Source organism: Oncorhynchus kisutch, linkage group LG3 (assembly GCF_002021735.2).
Source record: "Oncorhynchus kisutch isolate 150728-3 linkage group LG3, Okis_V2, whole genome shotgun sequence".
Lineage (NCBI taxonomy): Eukaryota > Metazoa > Chordata > Actinopteri > Salmoniformes > Salmonidae > Oncorhynchus > Oncorhynchus kisutch.
This window is the reverse complement of record NC_034176.2, coordinates 44,784,239-44,806,353: the sequence shown is the minus strand read 5'-3', so window position 1 is coordinate 44,806,353 and position 22,115 is coordinate 44,784,239. Positions and strand designations below refer to the sequence as shown.

The 22,115-nt window shown below is 41.5% G+C and overlaps 1 protein-coding gene across 1 annotated transcript; it reads right to left on the bottom strand.

Moving 5' to 3' along the window:
- Positions 1–271: 271 nt before the first annotated feature.
- On the bottom strand, positions 272–15,468 carry LOC109883628 (replication factor C subunit 5). Its single transcript, XM_020475666.2, is given in 10 exon segments — positions 272–411; positions 2,126–2,180; positions 8,102–8,183; positions 8,310–8,363; positions 8,365–8,404; positions 8,407–8,430; positions 8,832–8,904; positions 10,452–10,511; positions 13,499–13,577; positions 15,157–15,468. Coding segments are annotated over 8 exon segments (405 nt in total). The 5' UTR covers positions 10,488–10,511; positions 13,499–13,577; positions 15,157–15,468; the 3' UTR covers positions 272–370.
- Positions 15,469–22,115: the final 6,647 nt, after the last annotated feature.

Here is a 22,115-nt window from a genome sequence, read left to right as displayed (position 1 = left end):
GTCTAATGTGTATTTATGTTATTTGAGTCTCAAACATTACAACAAAATCTATGGGCTAAAAAAACATTAGCTGACATGGACATTTCTGAAAAGTTATAAATAGCTCTAAGGTATGCAATGACTGAAATAACAAGAGGAAAACTGATGACGCACTACCCATTTTTGAAAGTACATCTTGTGCGTTCTACTATTACAACTTTCAAGAGTAAGTTGAAAGGTGCAGAGTTCCTTAAAAAAATATATATATATATATATATTTGGGGGGGGGGGGGGGGGCACAGTTTGGGAAGCACTGTACTAGATGGTTGTGACTGTTTGGGGACCGCTGGTCTGGGTGGCATCATTGACCCAAATCTCTCTCTCATCGAACTCAACTGGGTCTTCTCGTTGAGTCCCGAGGCCAGCCGGTACCTATACACATTATCAAAAAAGTGTAACATATTAGTCATCCTAATTCACATTTAACGGGCGCTGTTTTCCAAAGTGACTTACAATTTGTTGGGTATATAAGCAACAGCAATACTGAAGATACAGTGGGGCAAAAAAGTATTTAGTCAGCCACCAATTGTGCAAGTTTTACCACGTAAAAAGATGGAGATTTTCATCATAGGTACACTTCAACTATTACAGACAAAATGAGGAAAAAATTCCAGAAAATCACATTGTAGGATTTTTTATGAATTTATTTGCAAATTATGGTGGAAAATAAGTATTTGGTCACCTACAAACAAGCAAGATTTCTGGCTCTCAGACCTGTAAGTTCTTCTTTAAGAGGCTCCTCTGTCCTCCACACGTTACCTGTATTAATGGCACCTGTTTGAACTTGTTATCAGTATAAAAGACACCTGTCCACAACCTCAAACAGTCACACTCCAAACTCCACTATGGCCAAGACCAAAGAGCTGTCAAAGGACACCAGAAACAAAATTGTAGACCTGCACCAGGCTGGGAAGACTGAATCTGCAAAAGGTAAGCAGCTTGGTTTGAAGAAATCAACTGTGGGAGCAATTATTAGGAAATGGAAGACATACAAGACCACTGATAATCTCCCTCGATCTGGGGCTCCACGCAAGGTCTCACCCCATGGGGTCAAAATGATCACAAGAACGGTGAGCAAAAATTCCAGAACCACACGGGGGGACCTAGTGAATGACCTGCAGAGAGCTGGGACCAAAGTAACAAAGCCTACCATCAGTAACACACTACGCTGCCAGGGACTCAAGTCCTGCAGTGCCAGACGTGTCCCCCTGCTTAAGCCAGTACATGTCCAGGCCTGTCTGAAGTTTGCTAGAGAGCATTTGGATGATCCAGAAGAAGAATGGGAGAATGTCATATGGTCAGATGAAACCAAAATATAACTTTTTAGTAAAAACTCAACCCGTCGTGTTTGGAGGACAAATAAGGCAGAGTTGCATCCAAAGAACACCATACCTACTGTGAAGCATGGGGGTGGAAACATCATGCTTTGGGGTTGTTTTTCTGCAAAGGGACCAGGACGACTGATCCGTGTAAAGGAAAGAATGAATGGGGCCATGTATCGTGAGATTTTGAGTGAAAATCAGCAAGGGCATTGAAGATGAAACGTGGCTGGGTCTTTCAGCATGACAATGATCCCAAACACACCGCCCGGGCAACGAAGGAGTGGCTTCGTAAGAAGCATTTCAAGGTCCTGGAGTGGCCTAGCCAGTCTCCAGATCTCAACCCCATAGAAAATCTTTGGAGGGAGTTGAAAGTCTGTGTTGCCCAGCAACAGCCCCAAAACATCACTGCTCTAGAGGAGATCTGCATGGAGGAATGGGCCAAAATACCAGTAACAGTATGTGAAAACCGTGTGAAGACTTACAGAAAACGTTTGACCTCTGTCATTGCCAACAAAGGGTATATAACAAAGTATTGAGATAAACTTTTGTTATTGACCAAATACTTATTTTCCACCATAATTTGCAAATAAATTCATTAGAAATCCTACAATGTGATTTTCTGGATTTTTTTTCTAATTTTGTCTGTCATTGTTGAAGTGTACCTATGATGAAAATTACAGGCCTCTCATCTTTTTAAGTGGGAGAACTTGCACAATTGGTGGCTGACTAAATACTTTTTTCCCCCACTGTACATAAGCACTTACTCAATATCTGCCAACTTGATAAGCAAACCCATCCGAAACACAGGAGGAAAGTCCACTGTAAGAAACCAAAATACATGGTTAATTTATACCAAAGAAGTGTTTCAAATACCTCAAAACCTCACATCTTAAAATTAACAGGTGTAGCAACGTCACGCATTGATCCTACGCCTCAGACCAGCAGCGTCGATGATGCGGAACATTCAGCCCGGATGACACCAGTATCTCGAAACTCGTTAGTATCATGGCAAGGAAACAAAAAAAAGTTGATTTGACTTCTTCAGGAAAACAGCCCTAGAGTTGGGCTGTTTTTTTGGAGTCATATTTATTTTCTAAGCTATAGCACACAACATTTTCCATAGGTTTTTAAAGTACCAAAGAATTAGGTCTGCTTCATGGTTACCCATGAAAAAAAATATTACGATACTGATATTGTAACAGCCCTAGTAGCTATGCAACTATACTGAATTAATGTATCTACCACACGTGTGCAGACAGTCACATGTTTTTTGGGAAATGTACACATACAATTCAATGCATACCTTGGATACCTTCAGAAAGTATTCAGACCACATTACTTTTTCCACATTGTTACGTTACAGCCTTATTTTTAAATTGATACAATTATATTTCCCCCCTCATGTACACACAATACCCCATAAATGACACAATTTCAAAACCTGTTTTTTTTCTTTTATCTAATTTATTACAAATAAAATACAGAAATATTATATTTACATAAGTATTCAAAATCCTTTACTCAGTACTTTGTTGAATCACCTTTGGCAGCGATTACAGCATTGAGTCTTCTTGGGTATGACCCTACAAGCTTGGCACACCTTTAATTGGGGAGTTTCTCCCATTCTTCTCTGAAGATCCTCTCAAGCTGTCAGGTTGGAGCGTTGATGCACAGCTATTTTCAAGTCTCTCCAGAGACGTTTGATTGGGTTCAAGTCCGGGCTCTGGCTGGGTCACTCAAGGTCATGTCCCGAAGCCACTTCTGTTTTGCCTTGGCTGTTTTGCCTGTGCTTAGGGTCGTTGTCCTGTTGGAAGGTGAACCTTCACCCCAGTCTGAGGTCCTGAGCCCTCTGGAGCAGGTTTTCTCTCTCTGTACTTTGCTCCCAGTCTGCTGCTGAAAAACCTCCCCACAGCATGATGCTGCCACCACCATGCTTCACCATAGTGATGGTTCCAAAGAGTTCAATCTTGGTTTCATCAACTGAGGGACCTTATATAGACAGGTGTGTGCCTTTCCAAGTCATGTCCAATCAATAGAATTTTCCACAGGTGGACTCCAATCAAGTTCTAGAAACAGCTCAAGGATGATCACTGGAAATAGGATACACCTGAGCAAAATTTCGTGTCTCATAGCAAATACTTGTGTAAATAAGGTGTTTTTTCCCCCATACATTTGCACACATTTCTAAAAAACAGTTTTCGCTTTGTCGTTATGGGGTATTGTGTGTGGATTGATGAGGAAAATGTTGTTTTAAAAAAAAATCTATTTTTCGAATAAGGCTGTAACGTAACAAAATGTGGAAAGGTCAAGGGGTCTGAATACTTTCCGAAGGCACACACACACACACAGAACGCACTGCAACTGCCTCTGCAACGCAATACTGTAAGGCAAACACAGTGTTCTGCTGGAGATGAATGTACTTCTGGTGTACCAAAACGCAATGGCGCTGTCGGTCTGACCCCCCCCCCCCCCCACACACACCGTCCTTGTCTGACCAGGAAGGACACCTTATTCCAAACAAAATATGTTAAATCTACAATCAAGACAGGGCTGAGGCATCAACCAATCTCCTTAAGTCCCAGGAGACACCTCTCCATGGGGAGAAAGATCCCCATTCTTCTTCAATGGCTTCACTTCATCCAGGAAGACACCCAGCTAAGAAAGAACCCTGCTGTCAAATGGCCACAGTTTGAATGTCAAAGGAATTAGCTTCGGTGGAGTCTGCCCCAAATGGTTCTCAATCAATAGTAGGTCCTTTACGTTTGCACAATGAGGAGACGTAGCAGAGTGAAGACCCTGGGTAATACCAAGGGACTGGACGACTACAATGAAAAGACACAAACTATTATTTCTGATAGCCATCGTAACAAATTACTGACTGTAATTCTGTATGTCTTTCACTTTGTGTAATGAATTTCAGATATTTTCAAGCAATCATGAATATTAAGTTATTGCCATGTCAACCACAAGGAAATTACATGGAATTTAAATAGATTTTGTGACTGCACAAAGAAGGTACAGACCGTTATGGACATAATATATATATATATATAGATATATGAACAGAACCTAACTAAACCACACCTTCTTTCACACCTAGAGTGAGTGATCTGAAGCTTGGCCAATCAGACTTCAACACAGATGAATAAGTATACAAGTGGATTGCCTTACTTAAACTCAAATGCATTGGTGTTAAACTGTAGGCCTAATCTTATGATTTTGTGTATTGATTAATGTACTGCACTTTTTAGGGACCGGACTGCTACAGTGAAAATGCTAATAGATTACTAGATCATCATCTGGGCTCCCGAGTGGCGCAGCGGTCTAAGGCATTGCATCCCAGTGCTAGAGGCGTCACTACAGACCCTGGTTCGATTCTAGGCTGTATTACAAGCCTAGAGTCCCATAGGGCGGCACACAATTGGCCCAGCGTTGTCCGGGTTAGGGTTTGGTCAGGGGTAGGCAGTCATTGTAAATAAGAATTTGTTCTTAACTGACTTGCCTTGTTAAAATAAAGGTTCAAATAAAATAAATGTATGATGTACCACAGATGAGCCATTCTCTCTCAACTTCTTTCAAATGTATGCCTCTGCCTACACCTTTTGCCAAGTGCTGCTTTAGCGCTGACATACATGTAGCTCTCCCATTCCTGTTTTCCACTCAGGAAACCCCATTATTTTATTCTGCATCATTTTACAGTTTGCATCGTTTTTTAGTTTTATTTGTTAGTAGATGTTGTGTGTTTACAAGCGTGTGGTTGTGTGTTTACAAGCGTGTGGTTGTGTGTTTACAAGCGTGTGGTTGTGTGTTTACAAGCGTGTGGTTGTGTGTTTACAAGCGTGTGGTTGTGTGTTTACAAGCGTGTGGTTGTGTGTTTACAAGCGTGTGGTTCTGGTACCAAACAGTTCAAAAGTATTTACGATGTCTTCAGAAAGTTGGATGATAATTGATAAAAGATTAATTTAAGGCTCAAATTTCTCCATAGCCTCAAGATTATGGACGGTGCCCCGTATATTTCATAACTAATAACCAAACCACTTATCACATTATCACCATTGCCTCTTTATATATTGAGGGATACCTCTTTAATATACCCTACAGAAGTGTATCATAAAATTGACGAGAATTATAAATAACTATGAAGTCCTCTATGGTAAGGCCTGATGAATCTGCCAAGATAGTTACGTAAGAACAGAAATACATAACCTCAGAAATAAGACAATTATTCATAATCATAAAAAACTAAATCTCGCTATATTGTTCATTTCAATGCTAAATCGTAGCAGTAGTGGTGCGTACCACACTACCGAGGGCAAGCCATTCCGCCTACCGTGAAAACACCGGTAGTCATGGCAACCACGAGGGGTCTCTCAGGACACTAGACCAAGAAAACATCTAGTCACAGTGCAGATAGTATCAAATTCTGGCCTGGTAGGTCTTCTCTCATATACTGTGTGTTTAAAATACAGTAGATCTACCAAATATAACATGACAATATACATTGCCTTCAGAAAGTATTCACACCCCTGGACTTTTTCTACATTTTGTTATGTTACAGCCTGAATTAAAAATGTATTAAATTGAGATTTTGTGTCACTGTCCTACACAATACCCCATAAAGTGTAATTATGTTTTTGGAAATGTTTACTAATTAATTTAACGTAAAAAAAATGATATGTCTTTAAGTATTCAAGCCCTTGGTTATGACAAGTCTAAATACGTTTACGAGTAGAAGTGTGCTTAACAAGTATGGACTCACTGTGTGCAAAAAATTGTGTTTAACATGTTTTTTGAACGATTACCTCATAAAAAAAGGTATCTGTACAGTACCTTAGTCGAGCAGAGAATTTCAAACAAAGATTTAACCACAAAGACCAGGGAGGTTGTTCAATGCCTTGCAAAGTATTGGAAGATGGGTAAAAAAAGAAGAAAAAAAGCAGACATTATTAATAACACTTTGGATATCAATACACCCAGTCACTACAAAGATACAGGAATCCTTCCTATCTCAGTTGCCAGAGAGGAAGGAAACTGCTCAGAGACTTCACCATTAGGCCAATGGTGACTTTAAACAATTACATGGCAGTAATAGGAGAAAACTAAGCATGGGTAAACAACATTGTAGTTACTCCAAAATACTAATCCAATTGACAAGAGTGAAAAGAAATAAGCCTGTACAGAATAAAAAAATATTCAAAAACATGCATCCTGTTTGCAATAAGCCACTTAAATACAACCAAAAAATGTGGCAAATAAATGTACTTTATGTCCTGAATACAAAGCATTATGTTTGGGACAAATTCAACACAACACGTCACGGAGTACCACTCTTCATATTTTCAAGCACGGTGTGGGCTGCATCATGTTATGGGTATGCTTGTCATCGTCAAGGACTAGGGAGTTTGAGGATAAAAATAAATGGAATAGAGCTAAGCACAGGGAAAATCCTATCGGAAAACCTGGTTCAGTCTGCTTTCCAACAGATACTGGGAAAAAATTAAATCACCTTTGAGTAGGACAACAACCTAAAACACAAGGCCAAATATACACTGGAGTTGCTTACCAAGACGATGTCCCAGAGTGGCCTAGTTACAGTTTGACATAAAATGGGCTTGAATATCTATGGCAAGACTTGAAAATGGCTGTCTAGCAATGATCAACAACCAACTTGACAGGAGGTCCTACTCCAGTCTCCTTTTGACCTCATTAAACACCCAATTTACTTAACAAAAGGTACATCTCAATAGGTGGTCCAGGTATGATCTGACACCAGTGGGTAGGCCTTTCCTATTTTGTCCTCTATTGTTCCTCAAGCAAGTGGGAGGCCGATGACATCAACTCCTTGAATGCCTTACTCCTTAAAAACCACTATTCTGCTCAAAACATATTGTTTTATCTTTAATGTGTACATTATTTAAAGTATCGCTTTTCAACAGGAACATTAAAAAAATCTCTGGAGGACGTCTTTAAAGCTATAATCCTTAGTTGCTACATCCATTTTTGGACTTATACATTAATGATATATACCCATTGATTCTTGGAGAATATAACATAAATACCTCATGAGCTTAGTTCAACTATCATACCCCATCAGAAACAAAAATATCAGCTTGTTTTACTCCAATGTTTGTAAACAATGTAAATAAAAACAGTATAGCCTCAAAACATGATTAAAACTCAAATGTTGCACCCGTAGGCAGCTCGGTCTACGAATTTGACAGTGGTTACATTTATCCAGGCCCATCCCTCAGCTTTTTACCAAAACAGCGCTTTGATATTTTGAAATTAAGGATTCTAGCTTTAACCTACACTGTTCTGTAAAAAAGTATAAATGACTGTTCCTGTATGCAGAAAACCCTCTCACAGACCTTCTCACAAGGCAGGTTCTTGAATTAGCATATTTAATTGCCTGCTGATGGGCCATCAACTGTGGGCTTCCCATTGTATTCAAACTGGTTAGCTAGGTTTATGCTACCAGAACATTTACACCTGTCCCAATGGACAATCCACAAGCAGAAGTCTAGACTTTACAGAAAAGTGAACATTCACAAAGTTGCAATGTATTTTTTACAAACTGATACATCAATATGAAATCGAAAAAATGCTACTAATATCGATATTCCATATTGGTGACCAGCACTAGTTAATACATTCATTCATTTTGATCAGCAATAAAAACTGAACACTGTGATGCAATTGACTACATTTTAGCTACACACTGGTAATAGGTTTTTTCGTACCTGCAGTACGTTGCGTGATCTTCTCATGTCTCCCGATGATAGGGTCACAATAGCTTTTATTCCATCTGGAGTTATATCAATGCTGCGGGGACAAGATCAGACACGCCTCTGATTAAAAGGCAAGAATAAAACCCAGCACAGAGTGTCTTTCTGGGACACTAAAAGCCTGCCCCTCCAGATAACCTCTGGCCTCTCTAGACCCCCTCACCTCTCCTGTTGGATAACATACTCCAGCCTGGGGATCATCTGGTCCTGAGACAGGACGGAACCTGGTGCATCTGGAGTTACAGATCAGGCAGAACGCGTGTTCTCTGTGTACTTCTCAATGACTGTAGGAGTGGAAGAGCGAGGTAGAGGGGGAGGAGATCGATAATGGAGAGGAAGCAAGGAGAGTGGAAGGGAGAAATGGATGTCAATGTTTTGAAGATCAGCGGACATAACCTCATAAAAATGTAAAATAAAAAATATTAACCCGCTGTTAAATCAGTGGGATCTATTACAAGCAATTGCAGCACATTCATATTGTAAATCATTAGCAGTAATAACAGGGTAATATGCAGTATCCCCCTCCTAAATGCATTCCACATTTTGTTTGTCGTCTCTTATCTCATGTTACAGTAAGCACATCTTTTAATCAGTGAGAATGACTGGAAATGACTGGATAGCTGGCAGGCAGCTCATTTGGCCAGTTGGTGCACAGCAGGTGAGCACATCAAAAGCAGATGGTTACCTCGCCGCAATGCATTCTGGGCATCCCGGGTCATAGCATCAGCCTCGTCCACTATCACCAACTTGAAACCCTTCTTGGAAGACAAAGACAAAAAATAAACACACATTTTGTGAATTGAAGTAAGGGCTGCCTGTGTAGGATACGGGGGACTTTAAATAATCATGTGATCAAATCAAATCAAATTTAATTGGTAGCATACACATGGTTAGCAGATGTTCTTCCGAGTGTAGCGAAATGCTTGTGCTTTTAGTACCGACAGTGCAGCAATATCTAACATGTAATCTAACAATTCCACAACAACTACCTAATAAACACAACTCTAAGTAAAGGAATGGAATAAGAACATATATCTATAAATATATGGATGAGCAATGACAGAGCGACATAGGCAAGATGCAATAGATGGTATAAAATACAGTATATACATATGAGATGAGTAATGCAAGATATGTAAACAATATTAAAGTGCCATTATTAAAGTGACTAGTGAACCAATTATTAAAGTGGCCAATGATTTAACGTCTGTATGTAGGCGGCAGCCTCACTGTGTTAGGGATGGCTGTTCAACAGTCTGATGGCCTTGAGATAGAAGCTGTATTCTGTCATTCTCTCGGCCCCAGCTTTGATGCACCTGTGCTGACCTCGCCATCTGGATGGTAGCGGGGTGAACAGGCAGTGGCTCGGGTGGTTGTTGTCCTTGATTATCTTTTTGGCCTTCCTGTGACATGGGGTGTTGTAGGTGTCCTGGAGGGCCGGTAGTTTGCCCCCGGTGAATCGTTGTGCAAACCGCACCACCCTCTGGAGAGCCTTGCGGTTGTGGGCTGTGCAGTTGCCATACCAGGCCGTGATGGAGCCCGACAGGATGCTCTCATTGTGCATCTGTAAAAGTTTGTGAGGGTTTTAGATGACAAGCCAAATTTCTTCAGCCTCATGAAGTTGAAGAGCCGGTGTTGCGCCTTCTTCACCACACTGTCTGTGTGGGTGGAACACTACAGTTTGTCCGTGATGTGTACTCAAGAGTGCTCCCTCTGCGTTTTCCTGAAGTCCACGATCATCTCCTTTGATTTGTTGACGTTGAGTGAGAGGTTGTTTTGCTGACACCACACTCCGAGTGCCCTTACCACCTCCCTGTAGGCTTTCTCGTCGTTATTTGTAATCAAGCCTACTACTGTTGTTTCGTCTGCAAACTTGATGATTGAGTTGGTTGAGGGCATGGTCACGCATTCATGGGTGAACAGGGAGTACAGGAGGGGGCTGAGCACGCACCCTTGTTGGACCCCAGTGTTGAGGATCAGCAAAGAGAAGGTGTTGTTCCCTACCTTCACCACCTGGGGGTGAAGTACAGGAAGTACAGGACCAAATTGCACAGGGCGGGATTGAGACCCAGGGCCTCTAGCTTAATGATGAGCTTTGAGGGTACTATGGTGTTGAATGCTGAGCTATAGTCAATGAACATCATTCTTACATAGGTATTCCTCTTGTCCAGATGGGATTGGGCAGTGTTATGGCAATTGCATCGTCTGTGGACCTATTGGGGAGGTAAGCAAATTGAAGTGGGTCTAAGCACTTCATGATGACAGATGTGAGTGCTACGGGGCGATAGTAATTTAGTGCAGTTACCTTTGCCTTCTTGGGTACAGGAACAATTGTGGCCATCTTTAAGCATGTGGAGACAGCAGACTGGGACAGGGAGAGATGGAATATTTACGTAAACATACCAGCCAGCTGGTCTGAGCATGCTCTGAGGACGCGACTAGGGATGCTTTCTGGGCTGGCAGCCTTGCGAGGGTTAACGCGTTTAAATGTCTTATTGATTCCGATTGGTCAGACCAGCGTTGAATATTACTTAACACGGGTACATCCTGTTTGATTTTATGCCTATAGGAAGGAACAAATTGGAGTCGTGGTCAGATTTGCCAAAAGGAGGGCGGGGGAGGGCCTTGTATGCATCGCGGAAGAAAGAGTAGCAGTGATTCAGAGTTTGCTGATAGAATGTAGGTAGCCTTGTTCTCAAATTTGCTTTGTTAAAGTCCCCCGCTACAATAAATGCAGCCATAGGATATATGGTATCCAGTGTGCATAAAGTCCAGGGAAGTTCATCGAGGGCCGTGGTAATGGCTTGAGGGGGGATATACACAGCTGTGACATTAACAGAGGATAATTATCTTGGGAGATAATACGGTCGGCATTTGATTGTGAGGAATTCTAGGTCAGGTGAACAAAAGGACTTGAGTTCTTGTATGATGTTACAATTACACCATGAGTCGCTAATCATGAAACATAAATTCCCTTGTCCTTGCTGAAAAGACTGTGAAACTGATTGCGATATGGTAGCTAAAAGACCTACTTCTCTAAAAGGATTATTGTTAGGGATTGTAACGATTTACCGATTTGGATCGTTTAAGATAGGAGTGTGTCGGGTCCATGGGAGCCCAAACCGATCCAAAAGTTGCATGCGTCATCAGAAAATTAATTCAAACATTATGAACCGCCAGTTCACTAAAGTGTTTTCCTCATTTAATTGTACCCCCCCTGAAAATACTTCTAATCTTTTGTGACTGAATTTATGCATCATCTCACCCATTAGCCAAAATTTAATTAAGCATGTAAATGTGCATGACAGTCACTGATCTCGAAGTCAGTTAACAGCTGTGCGCACAGAGCATATAGCTGCTCGTGCCAACGAGAGGTAGGCTTATCCCTGATCTAATATTTGTACATCTGTTCAGCACCTTCTGCATTCAAATGCTTGTAAAATGGCTTTCGCAATGTCAAATCATAGGCTTTATTAGTTGGGTGACATCCAATGTAATTTGCTCAGTCATTGTTACCAAATGCGGTGTAGAAAATTGTGTTTTACCAGTGAAGTTGTGTAGGCTAGGCTATCGGAGTGGACGCAACTCACATCTAACTGCTGATTGGGGCTTTTCGATTGGCGTGTTCACCATAAGAAATAGCTTTGGTAGTTTTGCTTTAAACAGTCGTCAGTGCATTGGTCATTTGTACATGAACAGGTTTCACAAGAAGGACAGCAATAATTTTGCAAGCTGCACTCGGTTGGAGCAGGAGAAGAGCTCTCCTCCATAAAGTTTCAAAAGGTCAAAACCCTTCACCTTTGAGAAGGGGCCGAAATCCAAAGCTAGTGTACCAAAACGCAATGACGCTGTCGATGTGATTGAGGCGTTAGAGCAGTCAACCCCCCACCGACCTCGTCCACACCGTCTGACTAGGAAGGACACCTTCTTCCAATCAACATCTACAGTCAACACAGGATTGAGGCATCTACTAGGGCAGCAAGTAGCCTAGCGGTTAGAGCGTTAGGCCAGTAACCGAGCCAACAAGGTGAAAATCTGTCGATGTGCCCTTGAGCAAGGCACTTAACCCTAATTTGCTCCAGGGGCCCCCTACTACCATGGCTGACCCCATAAAACAACACATTTCACTAAATCTATCCGGTGAATGTGACAATAAAACTCCTCAATTCATAGGAGACAACTCTCCATGGGGGAGAAAGATCCCCATTCTTCTTCAATGGCTTCACGTCATCCAGGAAGACACCCAGCTAAGAAAGAACCCGGCCGTCAAATGGCCACAGTTTGAATGTCAAAGGAATTATCCTCGGTGGAGGCTGCTCAAATGGTTCCCAATCAATGGGAGGCCCTTTACGTTAGCACGACAAAGAGATGTTGCAGAGTGTAGGCCCTGGGTGATACCAAGGGACCGGATTGCTAAAGTGAAAAGCTGCAATTTTTTTCTCCCAAAAACCTTATATTGTACTTTTTCCAAAGGACACAGAGTTCCAAAGAGTATTTCTGATATCCATCATAACAAATGAATAATTGTGTAATTATGCTATGTCTCTCACTTTATGTAATGAATTTGAGATATGTTTGAACATTCAATAGATCTGAAGTTATTAGCATGTCAATTTTGGTATGCAAGGAACCACAAGGAAATGACAAGAACATTGAAATAGGTTTTGTGACTGCACAAAGAAAGTACAGACTGTTATAGCCATACTACGTTATGAAAAGAACCTAACTAAACCACACCTTCTTCTGCAACTGGACTCAAGTGGGAGTGATCGATCTGAAGCTTGGCCAATCAGACTTCATCACAGATACATATCTGTGTTATATTAATTGGCTAAGTCAAAGCTCATTTCTAAAGATAAATATTAACATTTTACTTGCTAAAAAAAATTTATCTGCTAAAATGGCAAGTGATTCAGTGGGTGATGGGGATTTCAGATTGCCTGTCCCCCACCTGATCTGATAGTTATAGATGCTCAGTCTGCCCTAATGCTCAGCTCAGGGTCATACACACACCATACACTGTAAAGCACTCACTCACACAAACAGAGTGTCACTCAGCTCAGAGAAGTCAGATCAGATAGATCCAGTTTAGAAAGGCCCAGCTCCTGAGCGCCATCAGCATTTAATATAGACTGTAAAATGAATGTGTTCATGCAACAAATGTTAGTGCATCGAATCGTTTTGAATCCTGAACCGAATTGCATTGATTCCTTCCACTAATCAAACTATTTCACTGAATAATTTCAAACTAAAAATAATTGTTATTTTATCGTATCGGAACCCATGTATCAAGATGCGTACCGAATTGTGCTTGAAAGGAAAGATTCACATCCACTATTATTATTGTCTTACTTGAATATGGTCCTGGTGCTGGCAAAACTCAGGATGGGTCCTCAAACAACATCAGCACCTCGGTCGTCGACACATTTAGCTAAAATAAATGCATTAACATGTAAGAACAATAATTTGTTATAATAACAGATACAGTGCATTTGGAAAGTATTCAGACCCCTTGACTTTTTCCACATTTTGTGGCGTTACTGTAAGGAGCGATACCAGAGATGAGAAGCAGGTACAGGGTGTTGAACATTTAATGCGGAACAAACAGGTAACAGGACAGTAACAGCGTCAGCACACGGGTATACAAAGACATACAAACATTAATGCAAAAGCAGGGAACAGAGCAGGGAACCAGACAGATATATGGAAGGTAATGACAGAGGTGATTGAGCCCAGGTGAGTCCAATAATCGCTAATGCGTGTGACGGGGGGGGACGGGGGGGAGTCAGGTGTGTGTAATGATGATAGCAGGAGTGCACAATGCTGGGGAACCTGGCGCCCTTGAGAGCCAGGGGGGGAAGAGCGGGAGCAGGCTTGACAGTTACAGCGTATTCTAAAATGTATTCAATTGTTTATTTCCCTCATCAATCTACACACAAAACCCCATGACGACAAAGTGAAAACAGGTTTTTAGACATTTTTGTAAATTAATTCAAAATAAAAAACAGAAATATCATATTTACATAAGCATTTACTCAGTACTTTGTTGAAGCACCTTTGGCAGCAATTACAGCCTTGAGTCTTCTTGGGTATGACGCTACAAGCTTGACACGCCTGTATTTGGGGAGTTTCTCCCATTCTTCTCTGCAGATTCTCTCAAGCTCTGTCAGGTTGGATGGGGAGCGTCGCTGCACAGCTATTTTCAGGTCTCTCCAGAGATGTTCGATCGGGCTCAAGTCCGGGTTCTGGCTGGGCTACTCAAGGACATTCAGAGACTTGTCCCGAAGCTACTCCTGATTTGTCTAGGCTGTGTGCTTAGGGTCGTTGTCCTGTTGGGAGATGAACATTCACCCCAGTCTGAGGTCCTGAGTGCTCTGGAGCAGGTTTTCATCAAAGATCTCTCTGTACTTTGCTCCGTTCATCTTCCCTCGATCCTGACTTGTCTTCCAGTCCCTGCCACTGAGAAACATTCTCACAGCATGATGCTGCCACCACGCTTCACTGTAGGGATGGTGGCAGGTTTCTTCCAGACGTGATGCTTGGCATTCAGGCCAAATAGTTCAAGCTTGGTTTCATCAGACCAGAGAATCTTGTTTCACATGGTCTGAGAGTCCTTTATGTGCCTTTGGCAAATTCCAAGCGGGCTGTCATGTGCCTTTTACTGAAGAGTGGCTTCCATCTGGCGAATCTACCACAAAGGCCTGATTGGTGGAGTGCTGCAGAGATGGTTGTCCTTCTGGAAGGTTCTCCCATCTCCACAGAGGAACACCTAAGGCTATCAGAGCAACCGTCGGAATTTGCTCTGACATGCACTGTCAACTGTGGGAACTTATATAAACAGGTGTGTAACTTTGCAAACATTGTCCAATCAATTGAATTTACCACCGGTGGACTCCAATCAAGTTGTAAAAACATCTCAAGGATGATCAATGGGAAAAGGATGCAGCTGAGCTCAATTTCGAGTCTCATAGCAAAGGGTCTGAATACTTATGTACTGAGTTGGAGCGTACCTCCAAGACCATAGCGTTGAACTCATTGTCCTTGTCGAGCTGCTTGGCAGTACCTAGAATAGTAGACGACTTCCCTGTACCTGGAGGTCCATAGAAGAGATGTGGCAGTCTGTCCTCACTGATAAACTTCTGGACTGAAGAAAGCCAGGGTTGTTACATAGAAATTATGCAAAACATGTTATAGTTCATTTGAGCATGAAAACATTATTTGGAATACATTCACTTGAACCATACAATTGAATTGTGGCTGGAATGGATAAGGGTCAGGTTTTCAATAGTAGTTCCGTCCCTGCTGTTTCAAAGATTAACAAAAACATACTTACTGGTGCTTAATATGTTCTTGTGAGAAATCAAGTCATCTAGGGTCTGTGGTCTGTATTTCTCAACCCTAAAAATATGTGCAAAAATGTCAGCCAGCATCCGCGCATAGTGCCACATTAGAGTCAGGGAAGCGGTGGTGGGAATAGAGAGCTGCATTCCTGCTTAAAATATGAAGAAAAAAAATGTGTCCCACAGATTAATTCAAACGGTTGTCTTTCTGTTTAGTATGCATTATATATTGTAATAAAAGCTCATCTTTGTCGTACTATTCAAAACTCTCAAAGGAAAATTCTGCTTCAAGTTCAGTAGCCTACCCTTCTTCTCTTTTGTTGGGTGTGCGAGATCAAGTGAGCCTATATGTGTGGTCTCACTTAAATAGTCTGTAGACTAGGATATATGAGCGGAGAAGCACGGCGCAGTTGTCTTTAACTTCCTAAATATGAGTTTTTCTATGTCATGTAAATCCTTGGGCGGGTCGCCAAAAGTGTTCTTTTGGGTCACTTAAGTCCAAATAGTGTAAAAATTAGAGGTCGACCGATTAATCAGGAATGGCAGACTTCAAGTTTTCATAACAATCGGAAATCTGTATTTTTCGGGCGCCGATGTTTTTATTTTTTATACCTTTATTTAACTAGGCAAGTCAGTTAAGAACACATTCTTATTTTCAATGACGGCCTAGGAACGGTGGGTTAACTGCCTTGTTCAGGGGCAGAACGACAGATTTTCACCTTGACAGCTCGGGGGATCCAATCTTGTATCCTTGCAGTTAACTCGTCCAACGCTCTAACCACCTGCACTCCACAAGGGGACTGTTACACAAATGCAGTAGAAGCCAAGGTAAGTTGCTAGCTAGCATTAAACGTATCTTATAACAAAACAATCAATCAATCATAATCACTAGTTATAACTACACATGGTTGATGATATTACTTGTTTATCTAGCGTGTCCTGCGTTGCTTATAATCGATGCAATGCTGGGAGATTATTTAACAAAAGCGCATTTGCGAAAAAAGCACAATCGTTGGAGGACTGTACCTAACCATGAACACAATGCCTTTCTTAAAATCAATACACAGAAGTATATATTTTTAAACCTGCATATTTAGCTGAAAGAAATACAGGTTAGCAGGCAATATTAACCAGGTGAAATTGTGTCACTTTTCTTGCGTTCACTGCACGCAGAGTCAGGGTATATGCAACAGTTTGGGCAGCCTGGCTCATTACGAACTAATTTGCCAGAATTTTACGTAATTATGACATAACATTGAAGGTTGTGCAATGTAACAAGAATATTTAGACTTAGGGATGCCACCCGTTAGATAAAATACCGAACGGTTCAGTATTTCACTGAAATATAAAACGTTTTGTTTTTCGAAATGATAGTTTCCGGATTCGACCATATTAATGACCAAAGGCTCGTATTTCTGTGTGTTATGTTATAATTAAGTCTATGATTTGATAAAGCAGTCTGACTGAGCGATGGTAGGCAGCAGCAGGCTCGTAAGCATTCATTCAAACAGCACAGTCGTGTGTTTTGCCAGCAGCTCTTCGCAAGCACAGCGCTGTTTATGACTTCAAGCCTATCAGCCTAATGGCTGGTGTAAACGATGTGAAATGGCTAGCTAGTTAGCGGGGTGCGCGCTAATAGCGTTTCAAACGTCACTCGCTCTGAGACTTGGAGTAGTTATTCCCCTTGCTCTGCAAGGGCAGCGGCTTTTGTGGAGCGATGGGTAACGCTGCTTCGAGGGTGGCTGTTGTCAATGTGTTCCTGGTTCGAGCCCAGGTAGGGGCGAGGAGAGGGACGGAAGCTATCCTGTTTCACTGGCAATACTATAGTGCCTATAAGAACATCCAATTGTCAAAGGTATATGAAATACAAATGGTATAGAGAGAAATAGTCCTATAAATACTATATTAACTACAACCTAAAACCTCTTACCTTGGAATATTGAAGTCTCATGTCAAAAAGGAACCACCAACTTTCATATGTTCTCATGTTCTGAGCAAGGAACTCAAATGTTAGCTTACATGGCACTTTTACTTCTCCAATACTTTGTTTTTGCATTATTTAAACCAAATTCAACATGTTCCATTATTTATTTGAGGCTAAATTTATTTTTATTTATGTATTATATTAAGTTAAAATAAGTGTTCATTCAGTATTGTTGTTATTGTCATAATTACAAATGCAGTTTTTTTTAATTGGCCGATTAATCAGCATCTATGTTTTTGGTCCTCCAATAATCGGTATCGGTGTTGAAAAATCATAATTGGTCGACCTCTAGTAAAAATAAATAAATATAAAATATTTTGGATTGAAAAACACTTTCATTGTAAACATTAACGACTAAAATAAAGTATGCAGAAAAGATAATGGACCTATATTTTTTATAATATAATCTTTGAGAACTCCACAATCACCCAAAAAAAAGAAGCTAGACAGTCAGGGAAAATGGAAAATTCCAAAACGATGAATTTAGCTGTTATGTTTGAGCAAAAAACAAAATGTGTAGAACTGCAGGAAATTGGCTTTAAAATGCAAAAATGTCTCTACACCGCCAAGATGGAGGTCTCTAAAATGTTCTCTAAAATTCCAAAAATGTCTATCTGCAGACTGTGGTTACTACACAAAACAAAAATAACGCAACATGTAAAGTGTTGGTCCCATGTTTCATGAGCTGAAATAAAAATCTTATTTCTCTCACATTCTGTGCACAAATGTGTTTACATACCTGTTTGTGACCATTTTTTCTCTGCCAAGATAATCTATCCACCTGACAGGTGTGGCATATCAAGAAGCTGATTAAGCAGCATTATCATTACATATGTGCACCTTGTGCTTGGGACAATAAAATGCCACTCCAAAAGGTGCAGTTTTGTCACACAATGCCACAGATGTCTCAAGTTTTGAGGGGGCATGAAATTGGCATGCTGACTGCAGGAATGTCCACCAGAGCTGTTGCCAGAGAATGTAATGTTAATCTCTATATCATAAGCCGACTCCAACGTCATTTTAGAGAATTTGGCAGTGCGTCCAACCGGCCTCATAACTGCAGAAGTCATAACTGTATGAAGTCGTGTGGGGGCGAGTGGTTTGCTGATGTCAACGTTGTGAACAGAATGCCCAATGGTGGCGGTGGGGTTATGGTATGGGCAGGCATAAGCTACGGACAACGAATTGCATTTTATCAATGGCAATTTGAATGCACAGAGATACTGTGATGAGATCCTGAGGCCCATTGTCGTGCTATTCATCCACCACCATCACTTCATGTTTTAGCATACACACCAGACATCACCCATTGAGCATGTTTGGGATGCTCTGGATCGACATGTACAACAACATGTTCCAATTCCCATCAATATCCAGCAACTTCGCACAACCACTGAAGAGGATTGATACAACATTCCTCAGGCCACAATCAACAGCCAGATCAACTCTATGCGAATTAAACATGTTGCACTGCATGAGGCAAATGGTAGTCACACCAGATACTGACTTGTTAAAACATTTTATTTTTAGGTATCTCTGACCAACAGCTGCATATCTGTATTCCCAGTCATGTGAAATCCATAGATTAGAGCCTAATTTATTTAAATTGATTGATTTCCTTATATGAACTGAAACTCAGTAAAATCGTAAAGAAATTGTTGCATTTGTTGCAGGGTAGCCTAGTGGTTAGAGCATTGGATTAGTAACCGAAAGGTTGCAAGTTCATATCCCCGAGCTGACAAGGTACAAATCTGTCGTTCTGCCCCTGAACAGGCAGTTAACCCACTGTTCCTAGGCCGTCATTGAAAATAAGAATCTGTTCTTAACTGACTTGCCTAGTTAAATAAAGGTAAAATAAAAAAAATAAAAAACATTTTGAGTTTATATTTTTGTTCAGTATACATGCCACGCCCCCACTACATTCTGTGCCCACTATGTGTCACTAACTACATGACGCGCCCACTGCCATTGAGGCCGCTAGCGCCGTCTCTGGCCAGCACTCCAGCACAGTAGGTGGCAGGTGACATTGGATGCCAACCACCGAAAAAACCCACCGAAGTAGGCTGCTAGCTAGCTAGGCTAGGGTACGCCTGTACAGTGTCTTTCGCCCCCGCCTGCCGAGCACTGCTTTTCCTCAATTCTGTTAATGTTGCAGCAAGGGAAGTAGCTAGCTAGTGTAGCCAACCCAAATCACATTGATTCCTTCCACTAATCAAACCGTATTTCACAGAATAGTTTCAAACCACCAGGTAGTGATTACCCTCGCTGTAATGCCTCGGTCACACTGGCATGCGTTTTGGTACACCATAAGTACATTCATTTCCATGAAACGCTGTGTTTGCCTTGCAGCATTGCGTTGCAGAGGCAGCTGCAGTGTGTTCTGTGTGGTGCGTATGTTGGATTTATCGAATATATGCATCAAATTGTATGCATAGACAGCTTGACAGAAATGGTAGTAGAAGGTGAATGTTGAACTTTTGTTGCACAGTGTGTGCCGGCGTCCTAGCTAGCTAGCAGCCTCAGTGGCATTGGGTGAAGCATGTCGTTTATGACGTGTAGAGGCCCCCGGCATGTAGTAAACGCCATCTGCAGATAGACACTACTCTAAAATTCAGGTAGTAGGAAGCTCGCTCATCCATTATATGCAGATGATACAGTCTTATACTAAGCTGGCCCCTCCCCAGATTTTGTAATAAACGCTCTAAAACAAAGCTTTCTTAGTGCACAACAAGCTTTCTATGCCCTTAACCTTGTTCTGAACACCTCCAAAACAAAGGTCATGTAGTTTGGTAAGAAGAATGCCCCTCTCCCCACAGATGTGATTCCTACCTCTGAGGGTTTAGAGCTTGAGGTCGTCTCCTCATGCAAGTATTTGGGAGTATGGCTAGACGGTACACTATCCTTCTCTCAGCACATATCAAAGCTGCGGGGTAAGGTTAAATCTAGACTTGGTTTTCTCTATCATAATCGCTCCTATTTCATCCCCTGCTGTCAAAAATAGCCCTGATTCGGATGATATCTTACCCATGCTAGATTACGGAGACATAATTTATAGATCAGCAGGTAAGGGTTCTCTCGAGCGGCTAGATGTTCTTTACCATTTGGCCATCAGATTTGCCATCAATGCTCCTTATAGGTCACATCACTGCATTCTATACTCCTCTGTAAACTGGTCATCTCTGTATACCCATCGCAAGACCCACTGGTTGATGCTTCTTTATGAAACCCTATTAGGCCTCACTCCCCCCTATCTGAGATACCTACTGCAGCTCTCATCCTCCACATACAAGCCCCATTCTCTTAAAGGTCCCCAAAGCACACACATCCCGGGGTCGCTCCTCTTTTCAGTTTGCTGCAGCTAGCGACTGGAACCAGCTGCAACAAACACTCAAACTGGACAGTTTTATCTCCTCATTCAAAGACTCACTCATACTGACAGTTGTGGCTGCTTCGCGTGATGTATAGTTATCTCTACCTTCTTGCCCTTTGTGGTGTTGTCTGTGCCCAATAATGTGTGGCATTACCATGCGGCGGTACAGATGGAAGTAAAAGTGATCTATTGGGAAGGACCATACAGAGGCCAAAATGATCATGACGATTGTGTAAATGGAAATGTGTCTCTTGTAAGAATGACACTGGGACAATTCATCATTACTACACTTGGGTACTGCAAACCAGCCAACATAATGGCGTGAAAAATCAATACACACATAACTGTTCTGTGCATAATTTAGCATGCCATCATGCTGGGCAAGCTAGTGATTTGAAATCAGTACTCTATATGAAAACAACCAGTTCAATTTATTGATGTTGCTAGAGATGAATGTGACAGAAGAATATAAATAAATAAATTGTTGTAATGCGCCAGTCTGTTGGTAGCTCTGCCAGCCTATGAAACCCGTAAAACGACCAAAGAATAACGTTCATCTGTTCTAATATTAGCTTTGGTCGAACAGGGCTCAACTGATCTTCGCCAACTGACCTTGCGAAGCACGTGTGCATCACGTACGGAAAATGGGGTTTAGACATCCGGCAAAAACAACATACTGCAAAACGCATGTGCATCTGTAGCTCATATGGCGACTGCGCCCTTTGCCACGCCCACCTAAAGCCCGTTTTGATTCAGAAAAACATTATAAGAAACATTGACAATAATTAAATATTAATAACACATAGATTTTACTCAGTTTGAAAATTGTTCCGCTTCTAAATGTTATGTAAAATGTAGCTCAAGTCAAGTGTTTGCTCTCCTATATTTCGCCCCAACTCTACTATCTTTCAAACTACCTCTACCCTATTGGCTGATAACGCCCAATAATACCGATAGCCTAATACATTTGGCTACGTGAGAATCGCTTTTGAGCATTTTGATCTTGACTAGGGGTTGAAAAATTGCTGGGACCGGGACTGCGTCACATACATTTAACATAACATTGCGGGACCGCGGTCGGGCTAGGGACCAGTTCTTGCTAGAGCTGGTATGTGTCGGACAATAAGTCAGCGGGAGCGGTACGAAAAGTAACGTCATATTCATTGACATCTTACATGCATGGTAAGATGTTCATGACAATAACGTTTACAAGTCAGCGAAAATACACATCACACACAAGCGAAACATTGATTGAAGTTCGGCGAGCTAGAGTAG